At 40.8% G+C, this 18,689-nt stretch overlaps 1 protein-coding gene across 4 annotated transcripts in view; it reads right to left on the minus strand.

Annotated features, from left to right (window-relative positions):
• Window positions 1-18,689, minus strand: part of EVI5 (ecotropic viral integration site 5) — a 232,658-nt gene that overhangs the window by 182,476 nt on the left and 31,493 nt on the right. For all 4 annotated transcript variants that reach the window (XM_062191739.1, XM_062191738.1, XM_062191740.1 and 1 more), the window contains exon 2: window positions 3,112-3,341. In XM_062191739.1, the coding sequence (XP_062047723.1) occupies window positions 3,112-3,260 (149 nt within the window). In that variant the 5' untranslated portion in view covers window positions 3,261-3,341. The remainder of the gene's footprint in view (window positions 1-3,111; window positions 3,342-18,689) is intronic.

Genomic DNA, 18,689 nt, shown 5'->3' on the forward strand with positions numbered 1-18,689 from the left:
CCTAAAAGTTAAGATGCCTTTTAAGATACCCACACCCCACATTGGAGTACCTGGATTAGCTACTCAGTTCTGGCTTCTGACTCCTTCCTGCTATAGTGCAGTCCAGGAGGCAGCAATGATGGCTCAAGTAACTGAGTTCCTGCCACCCACATGGGAAATCTGGATTGAGTTCCTGGCTCCCATCTTTGGCTCACCCCAGTCCCAGCTCTGTGGGCATCTGAGAAATGAACCAGATGATGTAAGTTCTCCTGTCTTTCTCTCCTTCATTCTCAGTCTCCCTGCCTCTCAAAAAAAATTTTAAGGATTTATTTATTTGAAAGGCAGAATTGCTGAGACAAAGAGCTCTTTCATCTGCTGGTTCACTCCTCAAATGGCTGCAAGAGTCAGAGCTGGGCTGATGCAAGGCAGGAGCCAGGATGTCCTGCCAGGTGCAGGAGCCCAAGCATGTCGTCCATCCTTTGCTGCTTTCCCAGGTGCACCATTGGGGAGCTAGATCAGAAATATAGCAGCCAAGACCCAAATCAGCATACATACAGGATGCCAGCATCACCCACCACGCCACAGCACCAGCCCCTCAAGTAAATTTTTATAAAAACACTGATCATTCCAAGTGTTAGCAAGCATATAAAGAAACTAAAAGGGGCCACCGCTGTAGCATAGTGGGTAAAGCGACAACCTCCAGTGCAGGTATTCCATATGGGTGCCAGTTCAAGAACCAGCTGCTCCTCTTCCAATCCAGCTCTCTGCTATAGCTTGATAAAGCAGTGGAAGATGGCCCGAGTCCTTGGGCCCCTGCACCCACATGGGAAACCCAAAAGAAGCTCCTGGATCCTGGCTTTGGATTGGTGTAGCTCTAGCCATTGCAGCCATTTGGGGAGTGAGCCATCAGATGGAAGACTTCTTTCTCTCTTTCTGCCTCTGCCTCTCTGTGACTCTTTCAAATTAATAAATAAATCTTTAAAAAAAAGAAAGAAACTAAAAATTCCATACACTGCTGGTGGGAATGTGAAAAAGTACAGGCCCTTTGGAAACAGCATGGTAGTTAAACCTACATGTACCATAGGAGAAGGATTCAGCCATTCCATTCCTACATATTTGCTCAAGTGAACTGAAAGCACACAGCCATACAAATATTTATTGATTTCACAGCACCTGTGATACACCCATACAATGGAATATTATTAGCCAATGAAAAGGAATGGACATTGGTATATGTTACTAAAATGTGCTACAATGTGTTGACTGCCAAAATCATTATGCCAAATGAAGTAATCCATACAAAAAGAGCATATACTGAATGATTCAATTTCTATTTTTTAAAAAAAAACTAGAAAATGCAAATTCACCTATAATGGCTACCTGGGGCAGGGAAGAGGGAAATGGAGGTCTTCATTTTTTTTATTTTGGTGACGATTTCACAAAGATATACACATATTAAAACTGTACATTTTAAGTATGTGTAGTTAATTATGTCAACTACATATATCAGAAAAACTTTTAGAAAGTTATGTTTGCTATTGTTCTTAAAGTCTAAACACAAAAGATTACTCTTCCTTATAGTCCTGTGTGGATGACGCCTTAAGAAGCTCTCACAAGAAAACAGTGAAGAAGCACACAAGGTCCAGAGCACATGTTCCCAGCATGGTACACGACCACTGGATTCCCTGCCCACCATGAAAAAACAGCATTTTATCTTGTATGGATAAACATATGAAAAGATTTTCTACTTTAAACCACAAATCTGAAATCTGTATTAAATTATTTTATGATTTAACTAAAGGGGACTAGTTAGAGAATTTAAAATAAAAATGGTAGTTTTGTTTGCCTTTAAATATTGATAAAATGCAGAGTAGGTGCTGTAGCGCATTGGGTTAAGCTGAGGCCTGCAGCACCAGCATCCCAAATGGACACCAGTTTGAGTTCTGGCTTCTCCTCTTCATATCCAGCTCCCTAATGTGCCTGAAAAGTACCAGATGATGGCTCTGGAACTCTGCACCCATACTGGAGACCAAGATGAAGCTCTTGGCTCCAGGCGTTGGCCCAGACAAGCCCTGGTCATTGCAACCATTAGAGGAATGAACCAGCAGGTAGAAGATCTCTCTCTGAGCACTCCTCTCTCTCAGTAACTTTGTCTTGCGAATAAATAAATCTTTTTTAAAAAAAGGCAAAAATTGGTAAAATTCAAGAAGGATTTTCTAACTTGTCAAAATAAATCTAAAGCTATTTAATCCAAAAGAAAATTTTAGTCTGTTTTAAGATCAACTTCCCCAATGAAAGACCTGAGTAGTTGGCACTGTGGTGCAGCAAGTTAACACGCTGCTCGTGATGTCAGTTTGAGTCCTAGTTACTCTGTTTCTGATACCACTTCCTGCTAATGCACCTGGAAAGGCATCAGAAGATGGCCCAAGTGCTTCGGTCCCTGACATCCATGTAAAAGACCAAGATGGGGGTCAGCATGGGTAAAGCTGCCACCTATAGCGCCGACATCCCATATGGGCACTGGTTCAAGTCCTGGGCACTCTACTTCTAATCCAGCTCCTCGCTAATGCATCAGGAAAAGCATTGGAAGAAGCACAAGTCCTTGGGCCCCTGCACCCATGTAGGAAAGCCAGATGAAACTACTGGCTCCTGGCTTTGGCCTGGCCCGCCCTGACCATTGCAGCCATTTGGAGAGTAAACCAGCAGATGCAAGACCGATCTCCCTCTTCTCTCTTCTCTGCCTCTCCTCTGTAACTTTCGACTTTCAAATAAAAAAATCTTTAAGTTAAAAAAAAAAAAAAATGACCAAGATGGAGTTCCTAGTTCCTAGATTCAGCCTGGCCCAGTGTTAGGTGTTGCAGTCATTTGAGGAATGAACCAGCAAATAGAAAATTTCTTTCTGGTCTCTCTCTGTCACTTTGCCTTTTAAATAAATAAATAAATCTTTAAATAGTAATTTTAATAAAGAGCCAAAAACTAAAAAGTAATACATTTCATTGTTAAGTATTTAAAATTTTGACTGTGGCATATACACATATATATGTATATGTATGCATCTATTTGTGAGATATATATATATGGTTGGAATTGTATGATAATTAGAGAGGAAAAGAACCAAACAACTTCACTCACCTGTTTTGTTCCTCCAGTTTAGCCAGGAGTTCCAAATCGTCTGGACTCAGTTGTGATGGCGACGATGGTGAAAGGGCTGGTGTTGACAGTGTGGTAGACGAGGATGTAGTGTGTAATGAAGCCGATGGACTTGCCACCTGACTGGCCATCTGACTGACTGTATGCGACACCGTGTTCTTCACCCATGAGAGAGTAGAACTCAGCTTTTCTGCAACCTTGTCTGTCGCCACCTAAGAACAAAAATGAAAGCTGTATATATGGATCTCATGGCATTCATTACCAAGAACTTGATAAACTTGTTAAGTTTTAAGTCAGAATATTCTTTGAGTTGATAAAGGTAAACATTGTTTTAGTAACCATTACTCTAACATCCAGCTTTTAAAAACTATGTACTTCAGTCCTGCAATGTGAACAGACCAGAACTATACTTCCCAAACTACAAACTGAAATCCACTAATAATTCTGATAGGTAAGACCAGAACACTTTAAAAATGAAAAAGAAACAGCAGATCAGGTCAAGTCCTCCCTTCCATGATGGCAAAGAAAAGAAACAACAGTCGCAACAAAAAGAGCAGTGGCCACATGCAGCCTGTTTGCTGCATGAACTGAGCTCTACGTGTGCCCAAGGACAAGGCCATTAAGAAGGTCATCAACCGAAACATAATGGAGGCCACAGCCACTGGGAACATTTCCAAAAAGGGTATCTCTGACACCAACATGCTTCCCAAGCTGTGTGTGAAGATAACATTATGTGTGAGTTGTGCCATTCACAACAAGGGAATCAAAAATCGATTTGTGAAGTCCGGAAGAATAGAACACCTCCAATCTGATTTAGACCTATGGGTGCTGCCCCATGACTTCCACCAAAGCCCATGTAAGGAACTGAGTCATTAAGACTGAAGAACACTGCTCTCCAGAAAAATACAGTAGAAATTATACTTTAAGAGGAAAAAAGGCAGAAAATATTAAAGTAAGGATATACCATGTAACGAAATTTTTGCCTTGATAACATATATATTATTTTTTTAAAAGATTTATTTATTTATTTCGAAGTCAGAGTTACACAGAGAGAGAAGGAGAGGCAGAGAGAGAGAGAGAGAGAGAGAGAGGTCTTCCATCTGCTGGTTCACTCCCCAATTGGCCACACGGCTGGAGCTGCACCAATCCAAATCCAGGAGCCTGGAGCTTCTTCCGTGTCTCCCACATGAGTGCAGGGGCCCAAGGACTTGGGCCATTCTACTGCTTTCCCAGGCCATAGCAGAGAGCTGGATCGGAAGTGGAGCAGCCAGGACTCAAACCAGTATCCATATGGGATGCTGGCACTGCAGGCTATGCCACAATGCTGGCCCCAGTAACATATATATTAAAATGTACTATGCATATGTATATGTATGGGTGGATTGAGTCAGGATGTGAAATATATTCTTTATTGAAGTCTTAGTCAAAAACATTTGAGGGGCAAATGCTGCAGTGAATGGTTAAGTCACCACTTGAGATGCCAACATTCCATACTGGAGTGCATGTTCAAATCCTCTGCTTCAGATTTTTTTAAAAGAAGACTTATTTGATTTATTTGAGAGGCAGAGTTACAGAAAGGGGGGGGGGGGGATATCTTCCAATTACCGGTTCACTCCCCAAATGGATGCAATGGCTGGAGCTGGGCTGATCCAAATCCAGGAGCCAGGAGCTTCTTCAAGGTCTCTCATGTGGGTACAGGAGCTCAAGCACTTGGGCCATCCTCTAATGCGTTACTAGGCACATTAGCAGGGAGCTGGATTGGAAATGGAGCATCAGGACTTGAACTGGTTGCCTGTAAGGGATGCCAGCACTGCAAGCAGAAGCATGTAACCTACTATGCTACCGTGTCAGCCAGCCTCCTATTTCAGATTGACCTTCTGTCTAATGTGCCTGAGAAGGCAGTGGGAGATGGCCCAAGAATTAAGGTCCCTGACACCCATGTAGGAGAGTAGGATGGAGTTCCTGGCTCCTAGCATTGGTCTGTCCCAAACTTGGCTATTGTAGCCATTTGAGGAGCGCACTCACAGATTAAAGATCTCTTTCTTTCTCCACCTCTATGTGTCTTCCTTTTCAAATAAATAAATAAATCTTCAAAAAAACAAACAAACAAAAAAACATTGCATGCCAAGGAATTAACAGAAATCATCAAGTGACAGGATAGGGAAATCCTGTAATATTTCAAACAATTCAACAAAAAGGAAACGCTTAGCATAAATAAGATATAATGAAACCTGTGACCAATCTGTCTTCAAACTATTAAAGAGTATTTTTTGTAGAAGGGGGGCTACCTTCATAGGAACAAAATTACAATAAATTATTAACAGATGAGAGAGCTTCAAGATAGAATTTTCAAATACATGGAACTATTCAGAAATAGGATGGGATTCCCAGAAAGCATAGTACAGTCCCTACCAATAGCTACATTACAGCAGCAATTACTTACAGGAGCCAAATGTCACAAAGAACTGATTAAAGAGGAATTTGAATTTTAGGTGGGCAACCAAGACTAGATTAACCTTTAAGATTCCTCTCTAGGAGTTCATGAATTATACATATGTCCACATATTCATCATAAACCATGCCAATCTCTTAAGTAGATATAAAAACAACAAATTCAACCAAAAGATAAAATGGTAATAAACAATATTCAAATAGAAATGATCACTTTAGTAATGAACACCAACGTGCACACTGTGTTCAAATACCAAGGCAAAAGAAAACATTCATAATGAGCGTACAGTGTAAGGAATAATAATAGGGTATTTATTATCCTTGTGGTCTTACCTACAGCTATAATTAAAATTCATTTATAAAATGGCAATAATTTGCATCCCCAAAGGACAGTATTTTTTAAAACAGAAAACCTACTACATAAATATGAGATTGGCACACTTTACCAAGACCAACCATTAATGTCAAATATACTTACAGCCTCCAAGAATTAATGTTTTATATTTCTATTACACAGAAGGCCCTTATTCAAGTGATTATCTGCCCTAACTGATTAAAGCAAATGAATTAATCATACCCCTTCTGCACTCTGCAGCAACAGGCATCCATCTAAAGAGTATGGAATAAACAAGAGCACATTTCTGACATCCTTTCAGTCTTCATGAAATGAGATTCAACTCCTGAAAACTCAACAACTCATCTTCAGATTTCAAATGTTGAAATACAGCTGGAGTATTTAATGGCAGTTATAGTTTAGTAGAGTTTAATATTCATGGTTCTAGAAATCCCACAGAACTGAATCATTTCTCATATATCATCATGTCCTATTTTGCCTTTAACTCTACTTCTCCAAACTTCCACCCAGCTATCTCTGAATTTCTTTCCCTCTCCCTATGGTAAGTTCAGGTCACAAACACATAATAAATTTGACAATGTGATATGTCACAACCTTCCTGTCTACCTCACAGAGGTGTTATGTATTTATATTAATATTTAAAAATGAACATATTTCAAAAACACCAAAACCATCATTCAAAAGGCTTAGTAATCACACACAAAAGGTTACATGTTATATGATCCCATTTATATAAAATGTCTAGAACACCCAAATCCAGAGAAAGAACATGGATTAATGGTACCCAGTACAGTCTTATGGAAAAGTATTTAAAAATAGCTTCCCTATCAGTCCCTTTAGTATATTTAATTGTATGGCAGTCTTGGACATGGTATTTACAACTAGAATAACAATTTCCACGTGTTATGGCTTTGAGAAACTTAAGATCAACCTCCTGTGCTGCCTTATCTCCGAATTCCATGCAACTCCAACTGTATGGTGGCAAAGGTTCAGAAATAAAACTTCACAGAAGAGACAGAAAGGCTTCAGCAAACAACTTGACGTTTAAGTTGTGCCAGGTACTGTTCTAAACACACTGCATGTATTAGATCATTTAATTGTCAAAACCCTATAGAGTAGGTGTTATCACTTTTCCCATTTCACGTGGAAATGATGACACAAGACCATATACAACTTAATATATAAAGTCACAAAGCTAACAAGTCAAACACAGGGAAGGTACAGCCTGGGCAGTTTTTGTTGGGTCAGTGGTGTGACAGACCCGCCACGGTGAGTCATCTGTGCCACCAGGCCTGATGGCCGAGCACCCACTCATGTCCCCCAGCTGGACCAGGGGTCCAGGCACTACCTCCATCATGACTGCGTGGGATTCTCAGACCTGACTGTAACCTGAAGTCAAAAGCTAATAGTTCATGAGGCACCTGCATTACTACTGCGGAGGCTAACTGGTGTGGGGCTTCCACCACAGCCCAAGCACCAGAGCATCCCTTCAGTCAACTTCCCTGAACAAGCAATAATTTTCCAGCTGATGTAACCACGGGCAGTTACTACAATAGGGCCATTGTTGCAAGTGGAGATGTCCATTCAATAAATGGTGCTGGGAAAACTGGATTTCCACGTGTAGAAGCATGAAGCAAGACCCCTACCTTTCACCTTACACAAAAATCCACTCAACATGGATTAAAGACTTAAATCTATGACCCAAAACCATCAAATTATTAGAGAACATTGGAGAAACCCTGCAAAATATAGGCACAGGCAAAGACTTCTTGGAAGACTCTGGAGGCACAGGCAGTCAAAGCCAACATTAACATTTGGGATTGCATCAAATTGAGAAGTTTCTGTACTTCAAAAGAAACGGTCAGGAAAGTGAAGAGGCAACTGACAGAATGGGAAAAAATATTTGCAAACTATGCAACAGATAAAGGGTGGATAATCAGAATCTACAAAGAGATCAAGAAACTCCACAACAACAAAACAAACAACCCACTTAAGAGATGGGCCAAGGACCTCAACAGACATTTTTCAAAAGAGGAAATCCAAATGGCCAACAGACACATGAAAAAATGTTCAGGAACACTAGCAATCAGGGAAATGCAAATCAAAACCACAATGAGGTTTCACCTCACCCGGGTTAGAATGGCTCACATTCAGAAATCTACTAACAACAGATGCTGGCGAGGATGTGGGGAAAAAGGGACACTAACCCACTGTTGGTGGGAATGCAAACTGGTTAAGCCACTATGGAAGTCAGTCTGGAGATTCCTCAGAAACCTGAATATAACCCTACCATACAACCCAGCCATCCCACTCCTTGGAATTTACCCAAAAAAAATTAACTTGGCAAATAAAAAAGCTGTCTGCACATTAATGTTTATTGCAGCTCAATTCACAATAGCTAAGACCTGGAACCAACCCAAATGCCCATCAACAGTAGACTGGATAAAGAAATTATGGGACATGTACTCTATAGAATACTATACAGCAGTCAAAAACAATGAAATCCGGTCATTTGCAACAAGATGGAGGAATCTGGAAAACATGCTGAGTGAATTAAGCCAGTCCCAAAGGGACAAATACCATATGTTCTCCCTGATCAGTGACAACTAACTGAGCACCAAAAAGGAAACCTGTTGAAATGAAATGGACATTATGAGAAACAGTGACTTGACCAGCCCTTGTCCTGACTGTCGATGAACAACTTAATACTTTATCCCTTTTAGTATTTTTTTGTTCTACTTAATACTATTGGTTGAACCCTGTAATTAACACACAATTATTCTTAAGTGTTTAAATTTAACTGAAAAGTGATCCCTGTTAAATATAAGAATGGGAATAAGAGAGGGAGGAGATGTATAATTTGGGACATGCTCAATCGGACTTGCCCCAAATGGTGGAGTTAGAAACAGGCCAGGGGATTCCAATTCAATCCCATCAAGGTGGTATGTACCAATGCCATCTCACTAGTCAAAGTGATCAATTGATCATAATGATAGGATTAAGAGTCAAAGGGATCACACAAACAAGACTAGCCTCTGCTAATACTAACTGATAGAATAAAAAGGAGAGAACAATCCAACATGGGAAGCAAGATACACAGAGCAGACTCATAGAATCGCAGATGTCCTAAACAGCACTCTTGCCTCAGCCCTTAGGGCATTCAGATCTGGCTGAAGAGCCCATGAGAGTATTTTAGGCATGGAAAGCCAAGACACTCTGAAAAACAACAACAACAACAACAAACCTAAATGAAAGATCTCTGCGAGTGAGATTCCAGTGGAAAGAACCGGCCATCAAAGAAGGAGGTACCTTTCTCTGAAGGGAGGAGAGAACTTTCGCTTTGATTATGGCCTTGTCTAAATAAGATTGGAGTTGGCAAACTCAAAAGGTTTCCATAGCCTTGGCAACTCATGACAAGAGCCTAGGGTGATTACTGACACCATAAAGAGTGTCAATTTGTTAAGTCAACAACAGGAGTCACTGTGCACTTACTCCTCATGTAGGATCTCTGTCCTTAATGTGTTGTACAATGTGAATTAATGCTATAACTAGCACTCAAACAGTACTTTTACACTTTGTGTTTCTGTGTGGGTGCAAACTGTGGAAATCTTTATTTAATAGATGCTAAATTGATCTTCTGTATATAAGGATAATTGAAAATGAATCTTGATGTGAATGGAATGAGAGAGAGAGTGGGAGATGGGAGGGTTGCGGGTAGGAGGGAAGTTATGGGGGGAGGGGGGGCCACTGTAATCCAAAAGCTGTACTTTGGAAGTTTATATTAAATAAAAGTTAAAAAAAAAAAAAGGAAAAAAAACTGCATAGATATCAAATTTTTGGACTAAAATAAATTTATCTTAATTCTATTTTTCATGAACTCTTTGAAATATCCACATTTGTATCTGTATAGCATATTCTACTCAACAGAGAAGGCCAGGGCAGGCATGTAGTCTAGCTAAGATGCCTATGTCCAACATCGGAGCACCTGGGCTCAATTCCCAGCTCCAGCTCCTGACTCTAGGTTCCCACTAATGTAAGCCCTAGGAGGTAGCAGTGATGGCTCAGATAATTGGGTTCCTGCCTCCCATGTAGACCAAGATGACTGAGTTCCCAGGCCCCAGCTCCAGCTCCTGCCTTTGTGGGAATCTGGGGAGTGAACCACTGGATCAGAGTTCTCACATACACACTCTCTGTCACTCTGCCTCTCAAACAAATAAAAAAATTTTTAAAATTTATAAAGTACATGAAAACATACCTCAAGTTGTTGGTGAAGAAGGAAAGTTGGATAAATTCAGTTGAATTATGTGGCTGTTGCAGCCAGCCATCTGGGGGCATGAACCAGCAGATGGAATATACCTCTCTGTCCCTCCCTTCCTTGCCCAACTCTGTCCCAGTAACTCTTTCAAATAAATAAATAAATCTTAAAAAAAAAAAAAAAGAAGAGAATGAAAGAAACAAAGAGGCTGAAAAATTGGTATTTTTCAATACTCGATGAAACATTAAAATTCACCAGAGTATCTTCATTTGTACTTGGATTTGCTGTTAATGTTTCTCAATGTTGCATAGCTTTTGGTTTGGCATACTTATCTTTATGAACACAATTGTAGACATATAGTTTCATTTTCTTTTTTTTAAGATTTATTTATTTATTTGAAAGTCAGAATTATACAAAGAGGGGAGAGGCAGAGAGAGAGAGGTCTTCCATCCGATGGTTCACTCCCCAATTGTCTGCAATGGCCAGAGCTGTGCCAATCCGAAGCCAGGAGCCAGGAGCTTCTTCTAGGTCTCCCATGTGGGTGCAGGAGCTCAAGGACATGGGCCATCTTCTACTGCTTTCCCAGGCCATAGCAGAGAGCTGGATCGGAAGTTGAGCAGCCGGGTCTTGAACCGGCACCCATGTGGGATACCGGCACTTCAGACCAGGGCATTAACCCACTGTGCCAAAGCCCCGGCCCCTCATTTTTTAAACTATATTGTATTTAGGTACCTATTAGTATAAAGAAATATTTTGTTCAATTACATCACTTAAAATTTCATTTTATTGTATATGTAGTTTGACATACAATGCTTTCTCAAACCATACTTCTAATCAAAGCCTAGAATTCCCTGGAGTCCTTGTTAAAAATGCAAGTTTTTAGAACCCTCTGCAAATCTGATTAAGTAAATTACATGGAAACCAAAAAAAGAATAATTCAACCTCAAAAAGGAAGAACCTCTGACTTATGCTACATCGATGAACCTTGAGGATATTATGATTAGTGAAGTAAGAAAGACACAAAAGAAAATAATGTGACTGTACTTACGTGAGATTTCTATAATAGTTAAATTCAAATACATAGGTCGACACTGTGGTGCAGTGGGTTAAAAGGCCTGGCCTGCTGCGCCAGCATTCCATATGGGCACCAATCCAAGTCCTGACTGCTCCTCTTCCAATCCAGCTCTCTGCTATGGCCTGGGAAAGCAGTGGAGGATGGCCCAAGTCCTTGGGCCCCTGCACCCATGTGGGAGCCCCATAAGAAGCTCCTGGTTCCTGGATTCAGATAGCGCAGCTCTGGCCTTGCAGCCATCTGGGGAGTGAACCAACGGATAGAACACCTCTCTGTCTCTACCTCTCTGTAACTCTGTCTTTCAAATAAATAAAATAAATCTTCAAACAAAATAAAGAAAATTTCATTTAAGAAATTCAAAGAAAAATGGTCGTTGCTGGGGGAGGAATGGGAAGCTATTGTTTAATGAGTACAGAGTTCAGTTTGGGAAAATGAAAATAATTCTGAAGATAGATGCTAATCACAGTTGCACAAAAATGCAAATGTACTTAATATGTGTCACTGAATTGTACACTTAAAAAGTTAAAACAGTTGAATTCTATGTTATATACATTTTACCAGAATAAAATCTGAAAACCAAAACAAACAAGAAATCTTAATGTCTTCATTCCTGAAATTATTAATAACATATCATCTTACCTATGTTCTTGGTTATTCTACCTAGAGTTCTGCCAGTTTTGTTAAATTTGTTAGAAATCGGTTTTTAGTTTCATTTTTTTTTCTTGTTTTCAATTTCACTCTAATTTTTTATTTTATTTTTATTAAGAGAGAACTCCCAGCCTCTATATCAGTTCCCAAATGCCCACAAAGGCTGGGCTGAGCCAGCACTGAAAGCAGGAGCCCAGGACTTAATCCCGGTCTCCCACCTCGGTGCCAAGAACCTAACTGCTTCCTTCATCACTACCACCTTCCAAAGTCCACATTAGCAGGAGGCTGGAATCAGGAGCCAGGCCAGGTATCAACCCAAGCCACTAGGCCAATGGCCTGGTCCCTTTTCCCTAAGTTTTATTTCTTTTCTTCTTGCTTTAGGCTTACAAAGTGCTTCTTTCTCTAGTTTCCTAAAGCAGTAGCTTAGATTGCTGATTTTTCAAATTTCTTTTATCACATGCATTCAAGTGCAATTAATTAACCTCCAAGATTTGCTTTCACTGATTTTTATTTCCTTTTTTTCAAAGTATTTTTATTTTCTCAAGGTTTTCTTAACCCACGTTATAATTATATGCATCTAATTTCCAAGCATTTTTAAATTTTCCATCTCTCTAACTATACCATACAAGTTGCATAAATCATTAAGTTATTGATTTCTAACTTAACTCCACTATAGTCTGAGAGCACAAGTTATGTTTATTCCCCAGATTGTAGTCTTCCGTCTTGGTGAATGATCCGTATGAGCTTGAGAAGAATGTGTATTTTGCTGTTGTTGGAAGTATTCTATAAACATCAACTAAATCCAGTTGATAGATGCTGCTACTCAGAGACAGCCTTACCGACTTTCTGTTTGCTGCATCTATAAATCACTGAAAGGTACTGAAGTCAGCCGGAGGCATCATAATACCAGATTTCAGGACATACTACAGGGCAGTTATTCTCAAAACAGCATGGTACTGGTATAGAAACAGATGGAATGACCAATGGAACAGAATAGAAACACCAGAAATCAATCCAAACATCTACAGCCAACTTATATTTGATCAAAGATCCAAAACCAATCCCTGGAATAAGGACAGTCTATTCAATAAATGGTGCTGGGAAAACTGGATTTCCACATATAGAAGCATGAAGCAAGACCCCTACCTTTCACCTTACACAAAAATCCACTCGACATGGATTAAAGACTTAAATCTATGACCCAAAACCATCAAATTATTAGAGAACATTGGAGAAACCCTGTAAGATATAGGCACAGGCAAAGACTTCTTGGAAAATACCCCAGAAGCACAGGCAGTCAAAGCCAAAATTAACATTTGGGATTGCATCAAATTGAGAAGTTTCTTTACTTCAAAAGAAACGGTCAGGAAAGTGAAGAGGCAACTGACAGAATGGGAAAAAATATTTGCAAACTATGCAACAGATAAAGGGTGGATAATCAGAATCTACAAAAAAATCAAGAAACTCCACAACAACAAAACAAACAACCCACTTAAGAGATGGGCCAAGGACCTCAATAGACACAGCTCTTGAATCTCTGCCTCCATTGCCAAGTGACACTCTCCCCTTGGGGAGAATGGGTCTGAGTCTTCCTGACTACATTTAACACCACCCTAACAAAGGTACTTCAAAAACTTCTTGGAAATGGGATTAAAAGATAAATTTAGGGGTGAGCATTTAGCCTAGTGGTTAAAACACCAGTCAGGACACTGCATACCACATTGGAGTGTCTAGGTTTGATCTTCTATCCCAACTTCCTGCTAATGCAGACCCTGGCAGGCAGGGGTGATGGCTCTAGTAACGCACTTCTGCTACCTACATGGGAGACCTGGATTGAGTCCCTGGCTCCCAGCTTCAGCATGATCAAGACCAGCCTCTGCCATAATACCCATCTCACTGAACTAGTGGATGGAAGCTCACTGGCTCTCTGGCTCTCTCTCTCACACACACAGAAACACACACACACAGTCCTTGTTTTTCAAGTAAAAATTTATTTTATTTTATTTTGGAATAAAAGATTGTGAAGTCCATGCATAAGCAAATCATGGAACTTCAAAAGTTCCATGAACTTTTTGAAGACTCTTCATATTTGCAAATCAGGTTACATTCTGAAGTACCAGGGTATTGGGTTATGGGTATTCACAACACCTTTTTTGAGGACATAATTCAACCCATATTATAACCACATTTCCTCCCCACACCTTCCCATTGAGTGGCAGAGCCCATGCCTCCTCCCCTTAAACTCAAGCAGAACTTTTTGAGTGCTTCAACCAACAATGAACACCAAAAGTAGTTACCAAGGTTCATTCTCGGAACCTAGCCACCACACTGTTAAGAAGCCTAAACCAGCTCTCACAGAGATCCCAGAGAGGGCAAGTGCAGGAACACTGGCTAACAGTCAGCTATGGTCCCAGCATCAACCACTAGGTAAGAATGTGAATGAACTTCCAAATGATTCCAGGCTCTGGCTGAAGAGTCAGTACTGGTCTCTCTCTTCTCAGCTGAGACCACAGATATCATGAGAGAAACATAAGCCTTTCCTGTGGCAGCCAGTATAAATTCCAGAAACACCAAATCCATACACACACTAAAATGATCATTTGAAGCCACTAAATTTTATGGAGGTTTGTTACACAACTATAGTACTGCAGGAAAATCATACTATCTCACAAAATAAAATTAAATACTAAACAATATTTAAAACAAAACCAAGAAATCAAAAGTTAGGGTGTTAGTGAAGACACCATAATGAACTTGGCTTTGTTTTTGAGGGAGTAGAGAATTCAAATACACAGATGAGAAAAAACACCTTTTTATTTGTCTGTGGTGTGTTACGAGCAGGTACAAGGACAACACACTGAGAAAATGGTAGAATGTGAAAATTACATGAATGCTCTGGAGATATGAAAAATAACGTTTTATTTTATTTTATTTTTTATTTTTTGACAGGCAGAGTGGACAGTGAGAGACAGAGACAGAGAGAAAGGTCTTCCTTTTGCCGTTGGTTCACCCTCCAATGGCCGCCGTAGCTGGCGTGCTGCGGCCTGTGCACCGCGCTGATCCGATGGCAGGAGCCAGGTGCTTCTCCTGGTCTCCCATGGGGTGCAGGGCCCAAGCACTTGGGCCATCCTCCACTGCACTCCCTGGCCACAGCAGAGAGCTGGCCTGGAAGAGGGGCAACCGGGACAGAATCCGGTGTCCCGACTGGGACTAGAACCCGGTGTACCGGCGCCGCAAGGCGGAGGATTAGCCTAGTGAGCCACGGCGCCGGCCAATAACATTTTAAAAATTGTTTGTTTATTTGAAAGGGAGGGAAGAGAGAAAGAGAGCGAGCACTCAAGATCTTCCATCTACTGGTATATTCCCCAAAAGATCCTAACAGCTGGGGCTGGGTGAGGCCAAAGTTAGGAGCCAGGAACTCCATCTGGGCCTCCCATGTGGATGGCAGGAACTCAAATACTTAAACCATCATTTATTCACTACTTCCAAGATGCATTAGAAGGGAGCTAAATAGAAAGCAGAATAACCAGGACATGAACTGCAACTCCCATAAAGGATGTGGGCATCCCAAACAGTGGCTTAACATGCTGTGCTGTAATGCCTGCTCCTGAGAACAGCATTTGATTAAGTTAGGAAAATGCTGATTTGTGACTCAGAATTAAGTTGTATATAATCTCCAAATACAAAGCTAAACCACATCATTATCTTTCACTAATAGTAAAATGGCGTCTAAGGTACACATTAAAGTACTCCCATTAATTAAGATCTTTAAGTAAACTTTTTTTTTTTTAATGTATTTATTTGAAAGGCAGAGTGACAAAGATAGAGGGACAGACAGAGTTGCCATCTGCTGGTTCACTCCCCAAATGGCCATAAAACCAAAGCTGGGCTAAGCTGAATCTAGGGGCCAGGAACTCCATCTGGGTCTCCCATGTAGGTGGCCAGGACCAAGTACTTGAGTCATCTTTTGCTGCCTTCCAGGCATGTCAGTAGGAATCTGGATCAGAAGTAGAGCAGCCAGTACTCAAACTGGCACTCTGGATACTGGCATCACAAGTGGCAGGTTAACCTGCTACTCTAAAATGCCAGCCCCTTCAAGTAAACATTTTGTGTAATGAGTAGGCTATATTTTTGAAGATACAATCTTGTTTTCTTAAGTAATGCAGAAGGTGATTAATTTGAAAATTTTCTTTTCAAATAAAATATTATCATATATTAGGACAAATGACTATATGCACATATTTTTAGATCTGCAATTCCTTTTTTTTAATATTTATTTATTTACTTGAAAGGTAGAGTTACAGACAGAGAGAGGTCTTCCATCCGCTGGTTCACTCCTAAAATGGCTGCAACAGCTGGAGTTTTGCCAATCCAAAGCCAGGAGCCAGGAGCTTCTTCTGGGTCTCCCACATGGGTCCAGCGGACCAAGCACGTGGGCCATCTTCTGCTGCTTTCCCGGGCCATAGCAAGAGAGCTGGATCGGAAGAGGAGCAGATGGGACTCAAACCAGCACCCATATGGGATGCTGGCGCTGCAGGCGGAGGCTTAGCCACAGCACTGGCCCCAGAACTGCAATTTCTAAAAGTTCACATCATCCACAGATCCGACAATAGAATTTTTTACTTCCTCCTGACTATAACGTCTACTTCATTTCCTCCTTTCTCTGTTTTATTTTTTGCCAATTATATGAGGCCTATGAAAGAAAGAAAGAAAGAAAGAAAGAAAGAAAGAAAGAAAGAAAAAAAAAGAAAGAAAGAAAGAAAGGAAGGAAGGAAGGAAGGAAGGAAGGAAGGAAGGAAGGAAGGAAGGAAGGAAGGAAGGAAGAAAGAAAGAAAAGGAAAGGAAAGGAAAGGAAAGAAGGAAATGGGAGCCAGCGCTGTGGAAAGCTCAAGTGCTTGAGTCCCCACCACCCACATGGGAGACCCAGATGGTGTCCTGGGCTCCCAGCTTCAGGAAAGCCCAGACCTGGCTATTGTGGGCATTTAGGAAGTGAATCAGCAGATGGAAGGTTGGTCTCTCTCTTTCCCACTGCCTTTCAAGTAAATGATAATAAATATTTTTTTAAAGTTTGCCATTATTACTGACTCTGCTTCCCTCTTTATTTCCTAAGCTCCTTCAAATTTTAAACGGACGCCAGCATTGTGGCATGGTGGGTTAAGCCACCGCCTATAACACCAGCGTCCCATATTAGAACACTGGTTCAAGTCCTAGCTCTGCTGTTTCCAATCCAGCTCTCTACTAATGGACCTGGGAAGGCAGTAGAAGTTGGTCTAAGTACTCAGGCCCTTGCCAGCCATGTGGGAGACCCAGATGGACTTTGGCCTGATCCAAACTTCACTACTGAAGCTATTTGGGGAGTGATACCTCTCTCTCGCTCTTTCCACCTTTCAAATAAATAAATAAATAAATCTTTAATAAAAAAGCTTAAACTAACTGCATATATCAAAACTGTGTTTGGAAACTTGTCTCCCTTCCATTTCTGGCAGTTCGCAAAGTTAAGAATAGTTATCCTTCTCTAAATCTATGTTGCTTTAGATAGGCTCATATTTAAATTTGTTATAAATTGTTATCTAACCTTTCTTTATACAAATATAAGCTATGAAACTGGTAAGGAAAAAGTCTAATTAAAGTGGCAAGCATGTTTCCTATAAAGGGAATTTCAAGTTCAAAAAAATTTAACTGATTATCTGCCTAAAGGAAATTAGTATTTTTATAAATCTTTATTTTTGATTTTTATTTAGGAGCCAGCATTGTAGTGCAGTGGGTTGGACTCCTGCTTGTAACACTGGCATCTCATATGAGCACCAGTTTGAATCTCAGCTTCTCCACTCCCGATCCAGCTCCCTGCTAATATACCTAGGAAAGCAGTGGAAGATGGCCCAAGTGCTTGGGCCCCTGCTACCCACATGGGAGATCTAGGTATCTCCAGGCTCCTGACTTTGGCCTGGCCCAGCCCTGACTGTTGAGGCCATCTGACGAGTGAACCAGCAGATGGACAATCTCTCTCTCTCTCTCTCTCTCTCTCTCTCTCTCTCTCCTCTCTCTCTCTCTCTCCCTTGATGCATCTCTCTGTAACTCTGACTTTCAAATAAATAACTCTATAAAATAATGTTTTACTTACTTATTTTCATTTTATTTGAAAGGCAGAGACAAAAAGACAGATGGAAAGAGACCTTTCATCTACTGAATCACTCTTCAAATTCTTATAATAGCCAGGGCTGGGCTAGGTGGGAACCAGGAGCCTGGAACTCAGTCCCAGCTGCCTCCCACGGTGCACACTGGCAGGAAGCTGGAGAGGAAATCAGAGTTAAGACTTGAATCTAGGCACTCTAGTATAAGACGTACACATCCCTCCACCCTGGAGACGAGGTGGGCTTTTGATTTTCATTTTATTTGAAAGGCAGAGGCAGACAAAAACAGAAAGATGACTGCAACAGTCATGGTTAGGCCAAGTGGAAGCCAGGAAAACTCAGAATTCAACAGGGGACTCCCATAGGGTGGCAGGAGACCAGGTACCTGAGCCATCATCTACTGCCTCCCAGTGTTTGTACTGGTAAGCTGGACCCTGAAGTAGAACCAAGACTCAACCTCAGGTAAGAGACATGGACATCTCAAGCAATGTCTTCACCTCTGCAATAAATGCCTGCCCCAGAAGTAAGTATTTTAAAAGCCACTACTGGTAAGTAGGTATGTATTAGTACAGCTGTTTAGAAGGACAATCTGGAAGTATCCAGGATACATGTGCATAGGCTGACTCGGGGATCTGTTCCAATTAAATG

This window comes from Lepus europaeus, chromosome 5, assembly GCF_033115175.1.
Source record: "Lepus europaeus isolate LE1 chromosome 5, mLepTim1.pri, whole genome shotgun sequence".
NCBI lineage: Eukaryota > Metazoa > Chordata > Mammalia > Lagomorpha > Leporidae > Lepus > Lepus europaeus.